At 40.9% G+C, this 17,647-nt stretch overlaps 1 protein-coding gene and 1 pseudogene across 3 annotated transcripts in view; one reads left to right on the forward strand and one right to left on the reverse strand.

Moving 5' to 3' along the window:
• Positions 1 to 17,647, forward strand: part of IFT122 (intraflagellar transport 122) — a 73,280-nt gene that overhangs the window by 10,660 nt on the left and 44,973 nt on the right. For 2 of the 3 annotated variants that reach the window (XM_042911213.1, XM_042911208.1), the window contains exons 4-9: positions 3,825 to 3,903; positions 5,641 to 5,717; positions 8,308 to 8,374; positions 9,311 to 9,457; positions 10,524 to 10,700; positions 12,681 to 12,756. In XM_042911213.1, coding sequence (XP_042767147.1) covers positions 3,825 to 3,903; positions 5,641 to 5,717; positions 8,308 to 8,374; positions 9,311 to 9,457; positions 10,524 to 10,700; positions 12,681 to 12,756 — 623 coding nt within the window. The remainder of the gene's footprint in view (positions 1 to 3,824; positions 3,904 to 5,640; positions 5,718 to 8,307; positions 8,375 to 9,310; positions 9,458 to 10,523; positions 10,701 to 12,680; positions 12,757 to 17,647) is intronic. The other variant, XM_042911219.1, reaches the window with a different exon arrangement.
• Positions 2,416 to 3,070, reverse strand: LOC122213615 (annotated as a pseudogene).

The raw sequence follows: 17,647 nt of genomic DNA on the forward strand, positions 1-17,647 counted from the left end.
TGGAGAGGTTCTGGTGGACTTGAAGAGGGTTATTGGATGTGGTAAGGTGACAAAGAGAAGTGGCAGTCAGAGAATGGGTGCATTCTCTATGTGGGATTAGTGGAAAGAACATGGACTTTGGAATGAGATGGTTCTACGTTCCAATCCCAAAGGTTCTGGGAGTTTGAGGTAGTTATTGAGTCTTCTTGAGTCTCAATTTCCTCATGTGTCAAACGGATATAGGATGAGAGGTAACATTCTGTGACCACTGCTGAGAAGGCACAAAATTGGAATGTTACAATGCTTGAACAAACTTTGGAGATCAGTCAGGTTCCAGGTTTTTAACTTCTTTTGGATGATGAACCTCTTTGAGAATCCAATGAAAGCTATAGACCTCTTCGTAGAAAAGTGCACATTCTTCATATATACACACGATTTTGTGGGTATAGTTTTAGTGTCATCTAGCCCAATGTCTTCATTTTAGCCCATCATAAAGACATGGAAAAGTCAAGTAACCTGCTAAGGTCATGTAGCAAGTCAGTGGCAAAAACATTATTTCTTGCCTCATAGTCAAGTGTGCTGTGCCACAGTAGCCATGGTTTTTTTTGGTTGTTTTGTTTTGTTTTGTTTTTATGTGTGTGTTTGAGTTCAAATTCAGAGTAATGCCATGAGAAGGCCTTGGGGTCCTCTGGAGTTATAAGCCTGGGGACTCTTTGGCTTACTATGCCACTAGGGCCCTTGAGGGTGTCAGAGTGTGGCCTGCCATTAGTGGCATTTGTCAGCATTTGCAGAGTCCTGTCACACATATCATCAGATTTGATCTTCCCAACAACCCTCTGGAGCACTCAGAGAAGTTCTCAGCTCCTCTCACGGAGGAGAAAACAGGTTTGGAGCAATTACGGTGGCAGCCGGTCATGGTGGCAGCCGGTGACGGTGGCACATATGTGCCTGCCCCAGATCCTCCTGACTGCAGAGCCCTCATGCCTTCTAGTATTTCATGCTGCCTCTTCATGACGCATAATGATTGAGAAGTCTTTTAATTCCTCTCAATCGGCCTTTTCTCCTTGGATCTAGAAAGGGAAATGCTCTCAATTATGGTATTGCTCTTTAAGTTTGCTTGTTTCCAGTGTCTCCCTTAAGTTTAGCAAATACTTAATGAACAGCCATGATATAAAGGTATGTAAGAACTAGTTATTTTGGTTCAAGAAAAACATGACAATATGAAGAAATAATTGTAATAGTAGCTAATATTTTTTTAAGCATTGATTATATTCTGGGTACTGTCTGAAATACTTTAATCTCATTTAATCATCACAACAACTGTGAGGTGAATACTATTGTTGCAGCCGTTTTTCAGATGAGGAAATGAAAGCATGGAGATGTTCAGGAACTTATTTCAGGTCCGGCAGCTGGTACCATCACTGGGAATTCCAACTCAGACTCTGAGCCCATAGCCCATACTCTTCAACACCATGTCTTACTGTCTGCCAGTGTTGGGGGAGTAGTGACAGGAATAATAACAAATAAAAGCAGCTTCTGAAAAATAAATACATACATACATACATACATACATACATACATGCAGCTTCTGTGTATTTAATAGATGCAGCAGTATCATATGGCTCACCCAAATATCTACTGTTCCAGCCATTGTGAAAGGTGTTTTACAGATATCATCTTAGTTGTCGCCCTGCACAAAGTCTCTGAGGAAGGTGTTACTACCCCTTTTTGTTTCAGATGTAGAAGCTCAGAAAACAATGACTTGCTCAGAAAACAGGTCAACTTCTATTTGCCTTAAGAACAAAGTCTAAAAATCCTTAACAAAGGTTACAAAATCTGGCCCATGGTTAATTCTTCTTCTTTTTTTTTTTTTATATAATTTATTGTCAAATTGGCTAACATACAGTGTGTAAAGTGTGCTCTTGGTTTTTGGGGTAGATTCCCATGGTTTATCACTTACATACAACACCCAGTGCTCATCCCAACAAGTGCCCCCCTCAATGCCCATCACCCATTTTCCCCTCTTCCTCACTCCCCCCATCAACCCTCAGATTGTTCTCTGTATTTAAGAGTCTTTTATAGTTTGCCTCCCTCATTCTCTGTTTATAACTATTTTCCCCCTCCCTTCCCCCATGGTCTTCTGTTAAGTTTCTCAAGATCCACATATGAGTGAAAACATATGATATCTTTCTCTGCCTGACTTATTTCACTCAGAATTATCATGGTTAATTCTTCCTTATCTCTCTCCAGAGTAGGTGAAGACTCCTTATTGTTTGCGCCTTGATACTCTGCTCCACCTCTTAAGTACTACTTGCAAATTTGCAACAATGTAATTAATAAGTAATTACTTATTATATGTTGCCTCTCTAGTCCATTCTTTCATGGTTTTCAAAGAATTTTAAAAACTTTAATACAGTTCAAATCAGTGTGCCAGGTTCATTTCAGGTCCTTCTGTGCCAGACCTGGGGGCAGGGACTGTTTCAGTTTCTCTTCTTTCTCTCTGTCTGTGATGACGAAAGTGTAAAGGTATCTACTGCATCGAACATCAAACTTCATGTTATCCTTATCTTTATTTAATTTCATTTATTCTATTTTTAAAAAATGTTTTATTTGTTTTTGATAGAGAAGGGGACAGAGGATCCAAAGTGGGCTCTGTGCACACAGCAACAAGCCCGATGTGGGGTTCAAACTCAAAGAACTGTGAGATCATGATCTGAGCCGAAGTTGGGTGCTCAACCAGCTTAGCCACCCAGGCGCCCCATGCTTATTTTTCTTGATCTTGATGGATTTGGCATCCTTTCATCTGGCTGTGAGCAGAAAATCCTTGATTTCTTCAATTTGGCAAGGCGTGGCTATGAGGGGCACAAGGGAGCGTGCAGCTGGCACCACCCGAGAGACCTAGTCCATTCTTTCATAAAGCCCAAGTAGTGTGGACATGAAAATCTCATTTGTTGCTCTTGCTTAAAGCCTTTCTTTGAGTTAAAGAACAAGATCTTGACTATGGCCTTGAAGCTGCTAGAGATCTATCCTCTACCCACCTCCCCCTTGGCTCTTGGTATTCCATGCTGCTGCCTCTCAGCCACTCAGACATACCAGGCTTTTCTTACCTCAAGGCCTTTGTATATCTTTTCTATCCATGTGGATGGGTCTTTTGCCTCTACCTGGCTAAGCTTTGCTCATCCTTTAGGTCTCAACTGAAGGTTCTCCTCCTGAGAAGCTTTTCCCTCATCTAAATTACATCCCCCAGTTATTCTCTTTCCTAGGACTCACTTCATTTCTTAGCACATTATGTTCATGTTAGATTTAATTCATTCAATGCCTACTTTTCCCACTACACTAAACTCTGTGAAGGTAGGGATTACATGTGCTTTAATTACTACTTAATCCTTAGCATAGAACATGATACTTAACATGTGGTAGGCCCTCAATACATCTTTGTTTACTCAGTGCCAGAAAAAGTAAAATTTGAACCCAAACTTCCTGAACTGCCAGCCAGTACTGATAAGAAAAAGAAGTAGAGGGGCGCCTGGGTGACTGTCGGTTGAGCATCTGACTCTTGATTTTGGCTGAGGTCATGATCCCAGGGTCGTGGGATTGAGCCCCATGTTGGGCTCCATGCTAAGTGTGGAGCCTCCTTAAGATTCTCTCTCTCTTTCTCTCTCTCCCTCTGCTCCTCTCCCCCCCCCCCCACTCTCTCTAAAAAAACAAAAACAAGTAGAGAAGCAGCTGACACTTGCTAGTTAACCTTAAAGAACTAGTTTTCTAAGAAACTCCTTTCTAGGAAATACTCTTTGAGAAATGCTGGTTTAAAACAAATATGAGTTTTCTTTTTAAAACACTTTTAGGCAAGCGCTTTGCTTCTGGATCGGCTGATAAAAGTGTTATTATCTGGACCTCAAAATTGGAAGGCATTCTGAAATACACGTAAGTAACCATTTAGGTGTGCAGTATTATTGGTTTGGCTCTGATTGAGCTACTGTAGCAAAAGCCCCTTAGAAATAATATAAGGAAGAACTTTTTTTCTCTGCAATTGAGTTTGAGGTTAAGTTATAGATAGGAGTATATGGTGGGTATAGGAAAGTTGGGTAATGAACAAATGAATGAACATTTGAGCACAACTAGCCTGGCCAGCACTGAGCTAGGTGTTTTCATATAGCTCAGTTTAGTTACTCTGACACCACAGATTCCACCTGAGTCCAACTTGTCCCCTTCTAATGCCCCCATTTCAGGGAATGGCGTCACATCCACCCAGTTTCAACAGCCAGAAACTTGGAGTCAGTGTGCACCAGGCTTCCTCTCTGCAGAGACTTTGCTCATGTTCTTCCCGTTCTTCCCATTCCTCCTCCGCCAGGTTAACCCTACTTGCTCTGCAGATCTTAGGCTCATATGTTGCTTCTATTTGAAGCCGTTCCTGCCCCTCTAGACTCAGTCAGGTCTCCTTCCTGGTATTTCTCACAGTTGTAGTTTTACATTTATTCTGGTGATCGATGGCTGTCTCCCATCAGCCTGTAAATTCTGTGAAGGCAAACACTGCATCTATTTTTGCTTACCCATGTGTTCCTGGTGCTTAGTGCAATGTCTGGCCCATAATCAGTACTTAACAAATGATTTTTTTCTTTTTAATTGTGATGAAATACACATAACATAAATTAATCATCTTAACCGTTTTTTTATGTGTACAGTTCAGTTGTATTAAGTACATTCATGTTGTTATATAAAATCTCCATAGCTCTTTTCATCTTGCAAAACTAAAACTCCGTACCCATTAAACAACTGCTATTCCCTGGGCCCTCAGGCCTTGGCAATCAGTATTTTACTTTCTGTCTCTATGAATTTGACTTCTTTAGGCACCTTATGTAAGCAGAATCATATAGTATTTGTCATTTTGTGACTGATTTATTTCACTTAGCCTAAAGTCCACTAAGTTTATCCATGTATCAGAATTCCCTTCCTTTTTAAGGCTGAATTATATTCTAGTGTGTGGATATAGCACATTTTGTTTATCCATTCATCTGTCATTGATGGACGTTGAGTTGCTTCTACTTCTTGGATATTTTGAATAATGCTGTTATGTACATGGGTATATACATCAATGAACAACTTTTGAATGAGTGAATAAATAAATGAGCGAATGAATGAATGAAGTTATAAGCAAAACGTTACCTAGAAGCGAAGAAATAAAGTAGAGGCTGAGATGACATACGTGACTCACTCAGCTTTCGCTATTGTCTCAGGATTTGCCGTGTTTCCAGATCTTGGCCTGTAACATCTTCATTGCATCTCCATCCTGTATTTCCAGGCCTCCACAAAGCAATAATTAACAGCCGTGAATAAAGCACTTCCTGTGTACCTGGTGCTAGGCTAGGTACTGTACATCATTATCTTATCAGCTCACAAACCAGAGGTATCAAGAGTGCTGGTCCTGGAGGAGGTTGCATTTAAACCAGGCCAGTCTGGTGGGTAATGTTTAAGAGAGGAAAATGGTGGGTGAGGGGCAATCCAGCAGAGGAGAATTCATCCCTGTGCTTTTTGTTGATCACTGGCATAAGAGCCTGTAGTGTGTAGTCAGAGAGACTGTGGGCTCATCATAAAATCTTCAGTTGTTGCCACTGAAGCATTTGTGGTTTGCTGCATAATAATCTATAGTTGTTTACTTGTTAGGCACAATGATTCTATCCAGTGTGTCTCCTACAACCCTGTTACCCACCAACTGGCATCTTGTTCCTCTAGTGACTTTGGTAAGTTCTGATTCCTGATGTCTTGTCCTGGAGTTACTGAAAATCTGGGCAAAAAATGTTGAAATCCATCCAGAATGTGGTGGTTTTGTCCTGAGAGAGTTCATGCTACTTCCCTGCCTTTAATAGCTGAGGGGAGGCTGACAGTTATCTTTAAATTGTAGAGAAACCAAAAGAGTGAATGGTGACATTGAATCTGGTACAAAATCTGGGAGACAGCAGGAAGGGCCCCAGGGAGGGAAATGGTAAGAAGGGTGGGAGAGCACAGACATAACGTTATGCTGCTGCCTCTGGGGAACCTTCCCACCTCACCTGGCAGGAACCAGTGATTGTCTCCACTTCTGTGTCCCCCAGCATCCTTGTATGTGTGAAATTCTTCACTATTTCAACTTGTGCTTCTTGTGTAGTGTGTCACCATTACTTGTCTGGTGGCTGTAGCTGTCCTTCCTGAGGGGCTGGATACCCTGAGGAGATTACTGTGGCCCCACTCATGGCATTGGCATGGTGCTGACACAGAGGAGAGGCCAGTGAAATGGCCCTTGAGGCAGGGAGGGAAGGAGCAGAGGCCTGTAGGTTATCTCTGTCAAGACCAATTTTGCTTTAAGCTCATCAGTTCTGTCTTCCTTGCTGACAGTGGGTACAACAGAACAGCCATTATTGAGGAGTGAGAGACCATGTAATCCCTCTCAGTGTTTCACGGTCCTTATCCTACCTGTGTACCTCACTGCCAGAGTGACAGAGATCTGAGGTTCAAGAGAGAATATAATTGAAAGCACATTGTATAAAAGGGAAAGGGACTGTCATTCATTAAAAATGTTAACCCCTATGTGAGGCACTGGTCTGTGTGCTTACTTTTTTTGTTGTTTATTTATTTATTTTGAAGGAGAGAGAGCATATACAGGTGTATATGTGAACATGGGAAGGACAGAGAGAGAGAGAGAGAGAGAGAGAATCCCGACACAGGACTTGATCCCATGAATCATGAGATCGTCACTTGGGTGAAATCAAGAGTTGGACGCTTAACCAACTGAGCCACCCAGATGCCCCTTTGTGCTTACTTTTGTGATTAAAAAGACAACATAGAATCCCTGCCCTCAAAGAGCTTGTGGTTTGGGGCAGGTGGAGAGGTAGAATTTGTAAAAATAGAATATCAAGTAATAATAATAATAATAACAATTAATAATAATAATAAAATATTTGTTGAATGCTTGTGATGTGCTAGGCACTGTACTGAGAGTTAAAATGAATTCCTATTTGAGCTGTATGACCACCCCTAAGGTCAGATATTCTCATTCCCACACCACTGATGAAAAAGAACTGGGGCTTAGAGTGGTTTGGTGACTCACTTGAGGTTGCCCAGCTGATAAGTGGTGGAACCAGGGCTTGGACCTCGGCCATGCAATTATATCTAAGGCATGATCTGCTAAATAGTGCTGAGGGAGGCCCAGGAGGGAGAGGTTTCCTTTGCTGGAGGCTCCAGGTAGGCTCAGTGGAGCATAGACAAGATGTATAAAAGTTGAACATTTGTGGGAGGCATTCTAGACCAGGGAGAGGGAGAAACAAATAGCTTGTTTGATGTTGCACCTTGCTATGTAAGTATATTATTGCCCTGGATTTATTTTCTTGATCATACTTCATGGCTCAGGCAAAGAGTAGAACTTGTTCGTGTTGCCTAGATGTACACCTGTTGTAGGGCACTGAGCCACTAGCAGGAGGCAGTAAACCAAAAGTGGCCAGTGTGCCTTGGACAAGGCACAGTCTAGACAGGGTCATGTGCTGTTGGTGAGGCCTGAGAGAGGAAACTGATTTTTAGGAAGCATCGTTCATTACTTTGGATGCTGATTGTACCCTGGTTGTAATGTAATAGTTATGAACTGTGATGTTGCCATTTCTTTGAGTTAAACCTCTGAAATTCACCAATCTAGGGGCGCCTGGGTGGCTCAGTCGGTTGAGCGTCCGACTTCAGCTCAGGTCACGATCTCGTGGTCTGTGAGTTCGAGCCCTGCGTCGGGCTCTGGGCTGATGGCTCAGAGCCTGGAGCCTGCTTCCGATTCTGTGTCTCCCTCTCTCTCTGCCCCTCCCCCATTCATGCTCTGTCTCTCTCTGTCTCAAAAATAAATAAAACGTTAAAAAAAAAAAAGAAAAAAAAAAGAAATGAAATTCACCAATCTAGAAATTCACCAATCTACCTTGCTGTTTTTTCTTTTTCTTTTGAAATAATTATAGATTTGCTGTCAGTTGCAAAGATAGTAGAGTTCTACCAGGAAATGAGGCCTGGCACAACATGTGTATATAGTTCTGTCATTTCATCACGTGTGTAGATTACCATTGCCACAAAGACATTCCTTTATCTCCATCCCCCTCCTATTATCCCTAATCCCTGGCATCTGGTAACCATTAAGCTGTTCTCCATATCTATAGAATTTTGCCATGTTGAGAATGTTATAAAATGAAAGCATATAGTACATGACTTTTTGAGATTGGCTTTTTCATACAGCATAAAGCCCTGGAGGTGTATCAATGGTTTGTTTCTTTTTATTGCTGAGTAATATTCCATCTAATCTTATCTTCCTTTATATATTTTGTGTTGAAGGCTTGTGGTCTCCTGAACAGAAGTCTGTCTCCAAACATAAATCCAGTAGCAAGATCACCTGCTGCAGGTGAGTTAAAGGCAGCTCTGAAGCTTTATATTCCCTCCTCTTCTAAACAGACTCTTAGAATCTGGTTAGGTCACACAGTGGAAAAGTTCTTGTGTGACCTAGTTGGTTTGGGCCCCTATGTTTTCTCTTTTCTTTTACTGTCTCCTTGATGGGAAGGACCTGTGCCTTTGATCATCAAGCAAAAGAGAACTACAAGTTGCCTTCCTGTAATTATCTAGTAATAAGTCTCCTCAGCTAGAAAGCTATACTCAGTGGAGGTTTTCTGGAGGTGCGAGGCTGTCCTTGTCCAGGCAGCATGTGTGCTAAGAGAAAGCATAGGCTTTGATACTAGACCTGGATTTAAATCCAGATTTAGTCACTGATAGGCTCTGTGACCCTAGGAGGTTCCTCATTTTACAAATAGAGATAAAAATACTCAATAGGGCTGTTGTGAAATGTGCACAAACTGAGTATAAAACAACACAGTACCTGATGCATTAAAGACTCTATAAATAGGAGCTATTCTGGCTGTGCAGATTCTGAGTGTAGCCATTCTTTCATTCAATATCTGTTAAACACTTATTTGAGAAGCTAGGTATACACCAAGACACAGATTCTGTTCTTAGATGCTCTTATAGTAGGAGGAGGTTGAAATGGTGAGTGGAGAATAGAGGCTGGCTCAGTGTTGCAAGCACAAGCTAAGGGCTTTCATGGAGGTATGTACAGAAAACCGTGGGAGCTCAGGAAAGGGTGATACTGCCTTCACATCTCACTGTCGATTTTAAAAATAAATGGGGCTTGATGTTTGGTCCTCTGATTTTTATATCAGGACCAGGATGAGCCCTTCTGTTGCTGCCTCATTAGACTATATTTTGACCAGGGCATCCTCCTCACTGGCTTTACCTTCTGTGTGTTCCTTTCCCTCTCCCCATGCCCTTTCGTTGGTTGTATGAACAGCTGGACAAATGATGGTCAGTACCTGGCTCTAGGAATGTTCAATGGGATCATCAGCATACGGAACAAAAATGGTGAGGAAAAAGTGAAGATTGAGCGGCCAGGGGGCTCCCTCTCCCCCATATGGTCCATCTGCTGGAACCCTTCAAGGTAATCTTATAGCTGTCCTCCTTCTAGGACAAATACTATTAAGAAAAAGAGCTTTCTCAGCAGGCTGAATTCTCTTCCTAAGGTGTCCCTCCATTCAAAAGCTTCTCACTCCATTTGACTGATGTTTTGGAACCCATTCCATTTGAATGGAATTTTTTAAGAGCCCATCTTGAGTTTTGGAATGAATCCCAGAGATTTTAGCTAAGCAGATGAACTATCTAGGCCAGCCCAAAGCATGCGCGCGCGCGCGCGCTTGTGTGTGTGTGTGTGTGTGTGTGTGTGTGTGTGTATGTTTGTGTGTTTGTGTGTGCATATGCTACAGAAAGCCCATTTCTTTATGAATTAATAGCTCACCTGTTTGCTGTGGCTTTATTTGGGTCTTTTCCCTTTTTCATTTCTTCCCTTCAATTCTGGGCAGAACATGTGCCCACCCAATAATAAATAGCTGTTTCATGAGCCTTTTTTGCTGCCCTTGCCAAAAAAGTAAAAATTAAGTCTAGAAATGTCCTCAAAGCCTATAGTTCCACAAACAATTGGCATCTACCTTCTCAAACCTTACACACACTTTCCCTCTTCTGCCCATGTGACTTTAAGGGTAGACTAATAACTTTAGGTGCTATTTGTATAATCCTCTAATATTATTAAATTCCTGGTATCCCCCACAAAGTCCTCTGAAGTAAAGGACTTAATTGTTTACCAGCCCAATGTCATTTTACAGGTGGTACCTACTTGATTTACAAGGTTGTTTGATTCCATTGCCTTTCTTACACCAGATTATTATGCTTCTTCCTGAATAATTGTGTCCAGCCCAGGGCTGTACCATGCATATCTAATGCCTTCAAAGGCCATTAGCCTACCCCAGAGTTCCTGCTGTTTGATTTTGTGGCCACAGATGACTTTGTGGCTGCACGGTACCATTTTTAATTCATGAGAAGCAGGATGCCCAGTATACCTGGTTGCTGTCCTCTTCCGGGCAGGGTTCAGGGGCTTCTTGACAGGTTTTGAAATTATAGCTTTAGTGCAGTTCTAGGCAACATGATTGTGAACAACCACTTACTATCTACAGCCGATGGGAGAATTTCTGGATGAACAGAGAAAACGAGGATGACCAGGAAGTCATGGTCGACAGATATTTTCAGGAAATCCCTTCCACTCTGAAGTCAGCAGTGTACAGTAGTCAGGGTAGTGAGGCAGAGGAGGAAGAACCAGAGGAAGAGGACGACAGTCTCAGGGACGACAACTCGTGAGTGTGTCCTGAGGAGCAAGAGCCCCCCTCCCCCCTTGGAAGGGTCGAGGCCCCAGCATAGACCTGCCAGGCAGACACTGCTCTGAAGTTCCTTTCTAAGAGGGTTGGGGGAATTGTTGGTGAAAGCTCCCCCAGCAAGGGGGAGAGCCCACCCTTATAATTTATGTTATAAAATGATTCTTTGGGAAACTTAGGAAATACTGAAAATCTAAAGGAGAACTTTTTAAAGGTTCAACTTTTTAAAAAGGTTCAACTTTTTTGTAAAACCCTATCCGCTGAGGGAATCATTATTAGCATTTCAGTGTATTTCCCCCTCAGTCTTTCAGTGTGTTCATATGATTAAATAAATCATATCTGACTCTTTTTTTCCACTTAGCCACCATAAAGCAGTCTCTTTCTGGTAACATTAATGGTCCTTTTAAAAAGAGGATTTTTAATACCTGCATAGGATACGCTGTGTGGATGCATCATAATTCATTTAACACTTCCTCTATTACTAGACACCTTTCTTAGCCTGTTCCCATAGTGTACCTTACCTTGTATTTGACAGGACATGTATCGGAGAGGAAGCCCTTGCCTTACCCACAATCCTCACACCCAAATCCTGGCTGTCTAGGCATTCTCTCTTGTTTTTGATCGAGTTTACCTATAAGGAAAACATTGGCATACTGGAATGGGGAAAGCTGGGGTAGCCAGGATATTCTGATTGGGCAAAAGTGATCTAGCTTGGGACTTTGCAAACTGTGCTCTTTGATATCTGGGGTTCCTTGGAAGAAGGAGGTGGGAGATGAGGGACAAGGAAAGGAACAAAGGGTGGGCTTCAGGTCCCTATTTTTGCTTCAGTCAGATCGGCCCCTTTTATTGCTTGACATGAGATTTTGTCCCACTTCCAGGAATAAAAAAGAGAAAAGGGAAAAAGGAGGTTGAAAACTATCAACCCAATTGATACATGTGACCTCCATAAGAAGGTTCACCATGGGCTGGGTTCCTGGACTGTGTTTGGACCTCATATGAATCCTACAGAGTTCACCTGCAGGTCCCTTCCTGTTAACATCCCTCTCCATCTTCATCTTTTTTCCCTTAGTTGTGAATTAGTGCCTATATTTGCCAGTTTGCCACCCTTGGCTATGTTTTGCCGGTGAGGCTGCACCCCGCCTTGCCTGCATATCTAATGGTGCTACCAGATGACCTCAGGCCCTGGGCTTGAAAATTAATAAACAAAGAGGAGGCAACATTAGGTGGAGTAAGACCAGGTCTCAAGGGCTGAGAATGTCTGTCTCTTGAACTAGATTCCCAAGTAGCTTGATCCCCAGCCTCAGCTGAAGAGGTTTCTCCGGTGTGCTGGTCCTACGGCCCTAGTCCCAAGGCACTGATTCTGATAGGTGGTCAGTTTCAAAGGCAATTGCTGGTCTTCAGAGAGCACACTATATTTTATTCATCTAGTCAGAAACCATTTCACCTGTTTGAGGACCCTAACTGTGAGAGAACTGATCTTTAGGTGTTGATTTTTCCCTCTTCAGGAAGCGCAAGCAAACTTCCTCTCTGTCCATTAAAACATCAGACAACCCATTGCCCTTTCATTGCAATAGATTTGCTTCTCCATCATATCCCCACATTTTATAGTACATAAATAAAAGGCACTCTTGGCTCTACAACCTTGTGCTTTCTTAGCACTGCTCTCAGGAAGCTTTGAAATGAGGGGTTTAGCTTCTTCACTGTGGCAGAGGCCCAGCACCACAGCCTATGGTAGGGCATTCAATGAAATAACAGATCCAAGAAGGATCACCTTGCCTCATCCCACTGGACTGATTGATGGGTTGGCCCATGTTATAACTTTTGGCCTCAGTATTGCTATATAACATTTGGTAATCTGACAGTCTGGCCAGGGGTTTCTTTTTCCTGTTGTTTGTTAAACCCTTGGGGCTACAGTTCTCAGGCCATGGCCCCACATAACCTCTTTTGTCTTCTGTTGGTTAGAGAGGAACATAATGACATCCTGGCTGTAGCTGACTGGGGACAGAAACTATCCTTTTACCAACTGAGTGGAAAACAGGTATGTAGTTCTGTACAAACCCAGTGGGAGATACAATTGCAGTCATGCTTGTTCACTTTTAGAGGTTATATTTTTGGTAATTATACATTATTATTCTTGTTGGCTCCTGTTTATTGAACATTTACTTTGATACCAGGTACTATGCCCAGGTTTTGCATACTTTATCTCATTTAATTCTTACAAAACCCTGCAAAGTAGGTACACTGGTTACTAACTTTTTAGAAACGAGTAGACAAGACTCAGAACATGAAATAAAGATTATACCCAAATAAAGATTATACACCTCATTACTACTGAAGGTGGTGGGGATGGCTTAGGTACCACAGCCTAACAGGTGAGAAATACAGCCTGTTCAACGGAGCCTTTGTTTAGTAATATTCTTAGTCCTTAAGAGGGGTTTCAGTTATGTAGCCTAGTTTGCGGGCCATTTCTTTTCTACCTCATCATTTGTCTTTTTTTTTTTTTTTCCATAGTTGAGTAAAGACAAGATAAAAATAGTGAAGTGTCTTCTGAGTTTCCCATGGCTGATTTCCCCAAACCCTCACTTTAATTATCTTGTATCTAGCCCTGGACTATCTGTTCATCCACTTGATGTGTGTATATCATCATTCAACACATATTTATTGGTACATCTATTGTGTACCAGGCACTGGGCATAGGTATTGGAAGTTCTTGGGAACAAATAACCACACTACACAGAGAGAGAATGGAGTCTTGTTGCTACAGTGACAATAAAAAAGAACTTGACCTGGTGGTCAGAGCCATGGGAAATATCTTGCATGTATGTAGCACTAGAGCTCATGTTGTGGCCCAGAGTTTTTGAATGATAAGCAACCTAACTGCTGAGATAACCCACTTGGTTTGGGACAGTAAAATTGTTTCCTTAGTGGTTGTCTTTTAAATCTGGGAAGATTTAGAATTAAATATAGGATGATGAAGTAAATCAAACCTATACTTTTGTGTTGGTCTTAGGTATATATAATTTGTGTATTTTTAGCTATTTAAGTGTTTATAATGTTTAAGGGTATCTGGGTTTCTCTTGCACTGTTGGTGGGAATGCAAATTGGTGCAGCCGCTCTGGAAAGCAGTGTGGAGGTTCCTCAGAAAATTAAAAATAGACCTACCCTATGACCCAGCAATAGCACTGCTAGGAATTTATCCAAGGGATACAGGAGTACTGATGCATAGGGGCACCTGTACCCCAATGTTTATAGCGGCACTCTCAACAATAGCCAAATTATGGAAAGAGCCTAAATGTCCATCAACTGATGAATGGATAAAGAAATTGTGGTTTATATACACAATGGAATACTACGTGGCAATGAGAAAAAATGAAATGTGGCCTTTTGTAGCAACATGGATGGAACTGGAGAGTGTGATGCTAAGTGAAATAAGCCATACAGAGAAAGACAGATACCATATGGTTTCACTCTTATGTGGATCCTGAGAAACATAACAGAAACCCATGGGGGAGGGGAAGGAAAAAAAAAAAAAAAAAAAAAAAGAAAGAGGTTAGAGTGGGAGAGAGCCAAAGCATTAGAGACTGTTAAAAACTGAGAACAAACTGAGGGTTGATGGGGGGTGGGAGGGAGGGCAGGGTGGGTGATGGGTATTGAGGAGGGCACCTTTTGGGATGAGCACTGGGTGTTGTATGGAAACCAATTTGACAGTAAATTTCATATATTAAAAAAAAAAAAAAAAAAAAGGGTATCTGGGTTAATGATAATAATAGCTAACATTTATTGGGTTTCAGGCATTGTATAAACTCTTTATAAGGTTAACTCTTTTAATCTTTGTAACAACTCTGTGAGGTATGTACTGTTACCACCACTTTACATGTAAGAAAGTTGAGGCACAGAGAGGTTCAATGACTGCCCAAAGTCATACAGTATAGTTAGTGCCCAAGTGTGGTTTGGAACCCAGGCAGACTGATGCTAGAATCCATACTAGAATATCTATCATATCTGTCTTGTGATGACCATTTAGAAGTTGTAATTGAGTAATCAATTTATATGTCCGATTTTAAATTGAAAGATGTAAGAAATTTTTAGTAAGTACCTAAGTAATATTGGAATGTTAAAGAGATTCATTATATTTTGTCTTGGGGTGGGGTGGGGGATGATTACTGATCTTCCTGAATCTATATATTTATGTCTTTATTCTTTCAGCAAATGTGGAATAATTCTTTGTTATTTCTTCAAATAATTTTTCTTCTTCATTCTCTCCTTTCCTTCTGGGTCTCCAATTACACATTAGACCTTTTGATACTGTTCTCCAGGTCATTGAGGCCCTTTTCATTTTTTAAATCTTCCCCCCCCCCCCCCCCAACTCTGATCTGTTGCTCAGTTTTCAACTTCATTGACTCTTCTGTCATCTGTAATATTTCTGTTAAGCCCATCCAGTGAATTTTTGTTTCAGTTATTTCATTTTTCAGTTCTAGATTTTCATTTGATTCTTTTTCATTATTTGTTCATTCATTATAGATGTAGGTATATTTGCCTTTATATCCTTGGCCATAGTATAATAGCTATTTTAACATTTTTATGTGCTAATTTGTATCTGAATTATCTTGGGGTCAGTATCTACTCATTGTCTTTTCTCTTGAATATGGTTCATATTTTTCTGCTTTTTGGAATTTTGGGTTATATTCTGGACATTGTAAATGATACATCATAGGTACATCATAGGGATTAATTTCTGTCATGTTCCTCTGAGGATTATTGTGTAGTTGTTTTGGTTTTTGTTTTTTTTTTTAAGTTTATTTATTTTGAGAGAGAGAGAGCACGCTGTAGTTGAGCTTTTTTAAAACAGGTAGTTAACTTTGCTGGACTCAACATTCAAACTCCACCTTTCTAGTGTGAGCAGCAGCTGAAGTCTCTATTCAGCTCTTTAGCCTTGCTGGGCTGCTTGGCATCTGCCCCACATGTGTGTAGTTCAGGGAACTCCAGATATTCAACAGAGTGTATGTGCAGAATTTTGGCTCTCCCTCTGCATGTCTCTTTTCTGGGATTTCCCACCTCATTTTTAAGCTGTCATGGCTTGAAATTCTGTGCTCATCCAACAGGGTGCTGATAGGGCCTGCCCTCAGGCAAAAAGCCATTAAAAAAATGAGAAACTCACCTAGGGCCAGGCCTTTCTTCCAAATGCTCATGTGTCTTCAGTTTTTGTCTGCTTCTGGTTGCTCTGTAGTGCCTTCAGGTGGTTGTAATTTATAGTTGGTTCAGCATTTATAGTTGTTACCTGCAGGAGAGTTGGCCTAGTGGGAACTAGTGAGCCATTACCAGAAGCTGCAAACCTTCTATGTCATGACTCATAAGATTTTTTTAGTTTTCTTACTATCATTTACTATCATTACTGTAAGTGCTAGGGGATTTACTATCATTATATAAGTGCTAGGGGAATTTTGGTGTTAGGCATTTGAAATTTTTATAAAGGAAAATTGAATATATAAAATTAATAATTACAATTTATTAATTAAAAACAATTTTTTAACATTTATTCATTTTTGAGAGACAGAGACAGAGTGTGAGTGGGGAAGGGGCAGAGAGAGAGGGAGACACAGAATCGGAAGCAGGCTCCAGGCTCTGAGCTCTCAGCCCAGAGCCCGACATGGGGCTCAAACCCACAAACCATGAGATCATGACCTGAGCCAAAGTCAGATGCTTAACCGACTAAGCCACCCAGGTGCCCCAAAATTATTGCAATTTAAATTAGTTTAAGGGAATCAACTAAAATCCCTTAAACTAAGGGATTTTAAAATCTGTTCAAAATTTAATTCAGTAAATGATAATCAGAGGCCCCTTTTCAATTAGTTGTTTACTTTTGCTAGACTTATAAATAGAAAATATTTGTAAATTGAACTTAAAAACTTAATGAAGAACCAGGTTTTTAGGATTATTTCTTTAATAAACTGTTAGTTGTTGTGAGGTTTTTTTTTTTTTTTTTTTTGACTATTAGTTTAACAATGGTAATCATAAATAGTCTTTTTATTTACAAAAAGCACCCTCAGGGCAGCAAAAAACTCCAGTGACAATAAGGAGCTTGGGTTTTAACAGGTTAAAAGGGGAGAGAGGACATCAAATTAAACCTATAACTACAGAGCATTGAGAGCAGTGCTGTGGGGGAGGTGAGCACAGGGCCATGGGAGCACAAAGGAGGGAGCACCCTTGGGTAGGGTGAAGAGATAGGGGATGTTTTTTGTAGGAGATGACACCTGGTGGAGAGAGAGAGAGGGAGGATAGTTCTGGCTGGGGTAGTGGTGGAGAATAGCACTTGTGAGGACATGAAGGTCTGAAAGAGCATGGTCTGCTTGGCAAACTATAAGATGTTTGTCTTGGCCAAGGGAGCTGAGCTCAGGAGCTTGACCTTCATCCTAAAAGCTAAGGGGACAGTACCAAAACTGAAAGACAACTCATAGAATTGGAGAAAATTTTTACAAATCATATATCTAATAAGGGACATATATCTGGAATATACAAAGAATTCTTACAACTCAATAATAAAAAGACAACCCAATTAAAAACTGGAAAAAGGATTTGAATAGAGATTTCTCCAAACAAGATATACATGTGGCCAAATAAGCACATGAAAAGGTCCTTAACATCATTAGACATCAGGGAAATGCAAATCAAAATCACACCCACTGGGCTGGAAAAATTGGAACCCTTACATACTACTAGTATGAATATAAAATGTTACGGTCACTTTGAAAAATACGGCAGTTCCTCAGAAGGTTAAACATAAAGTTACCAGCTGATCCAGCAATTTCACTCCTGGATATATGTATCCATAAGAGATGAAAACATGTCTGCATAAAAACTTGTACACAAATATCCATAGCGCTATTATTCATAATAGTCAAAAATTACACATGGCCATTAACTGATGAATA

The sequence above is a fragment of the Panthera leo genome, chromosome A2 (assembly GCF_018350215.1).
Source record: "Panthera leo isolate Ple1 chromosome A2, P.leo_Ple1_pat1.1, whole genome shotgun sequence".
NCBI lineage: Eukaryota > Metazoa > Chordata > Mammalia > Carnivora > Felidae > Panthera > Panthera leo.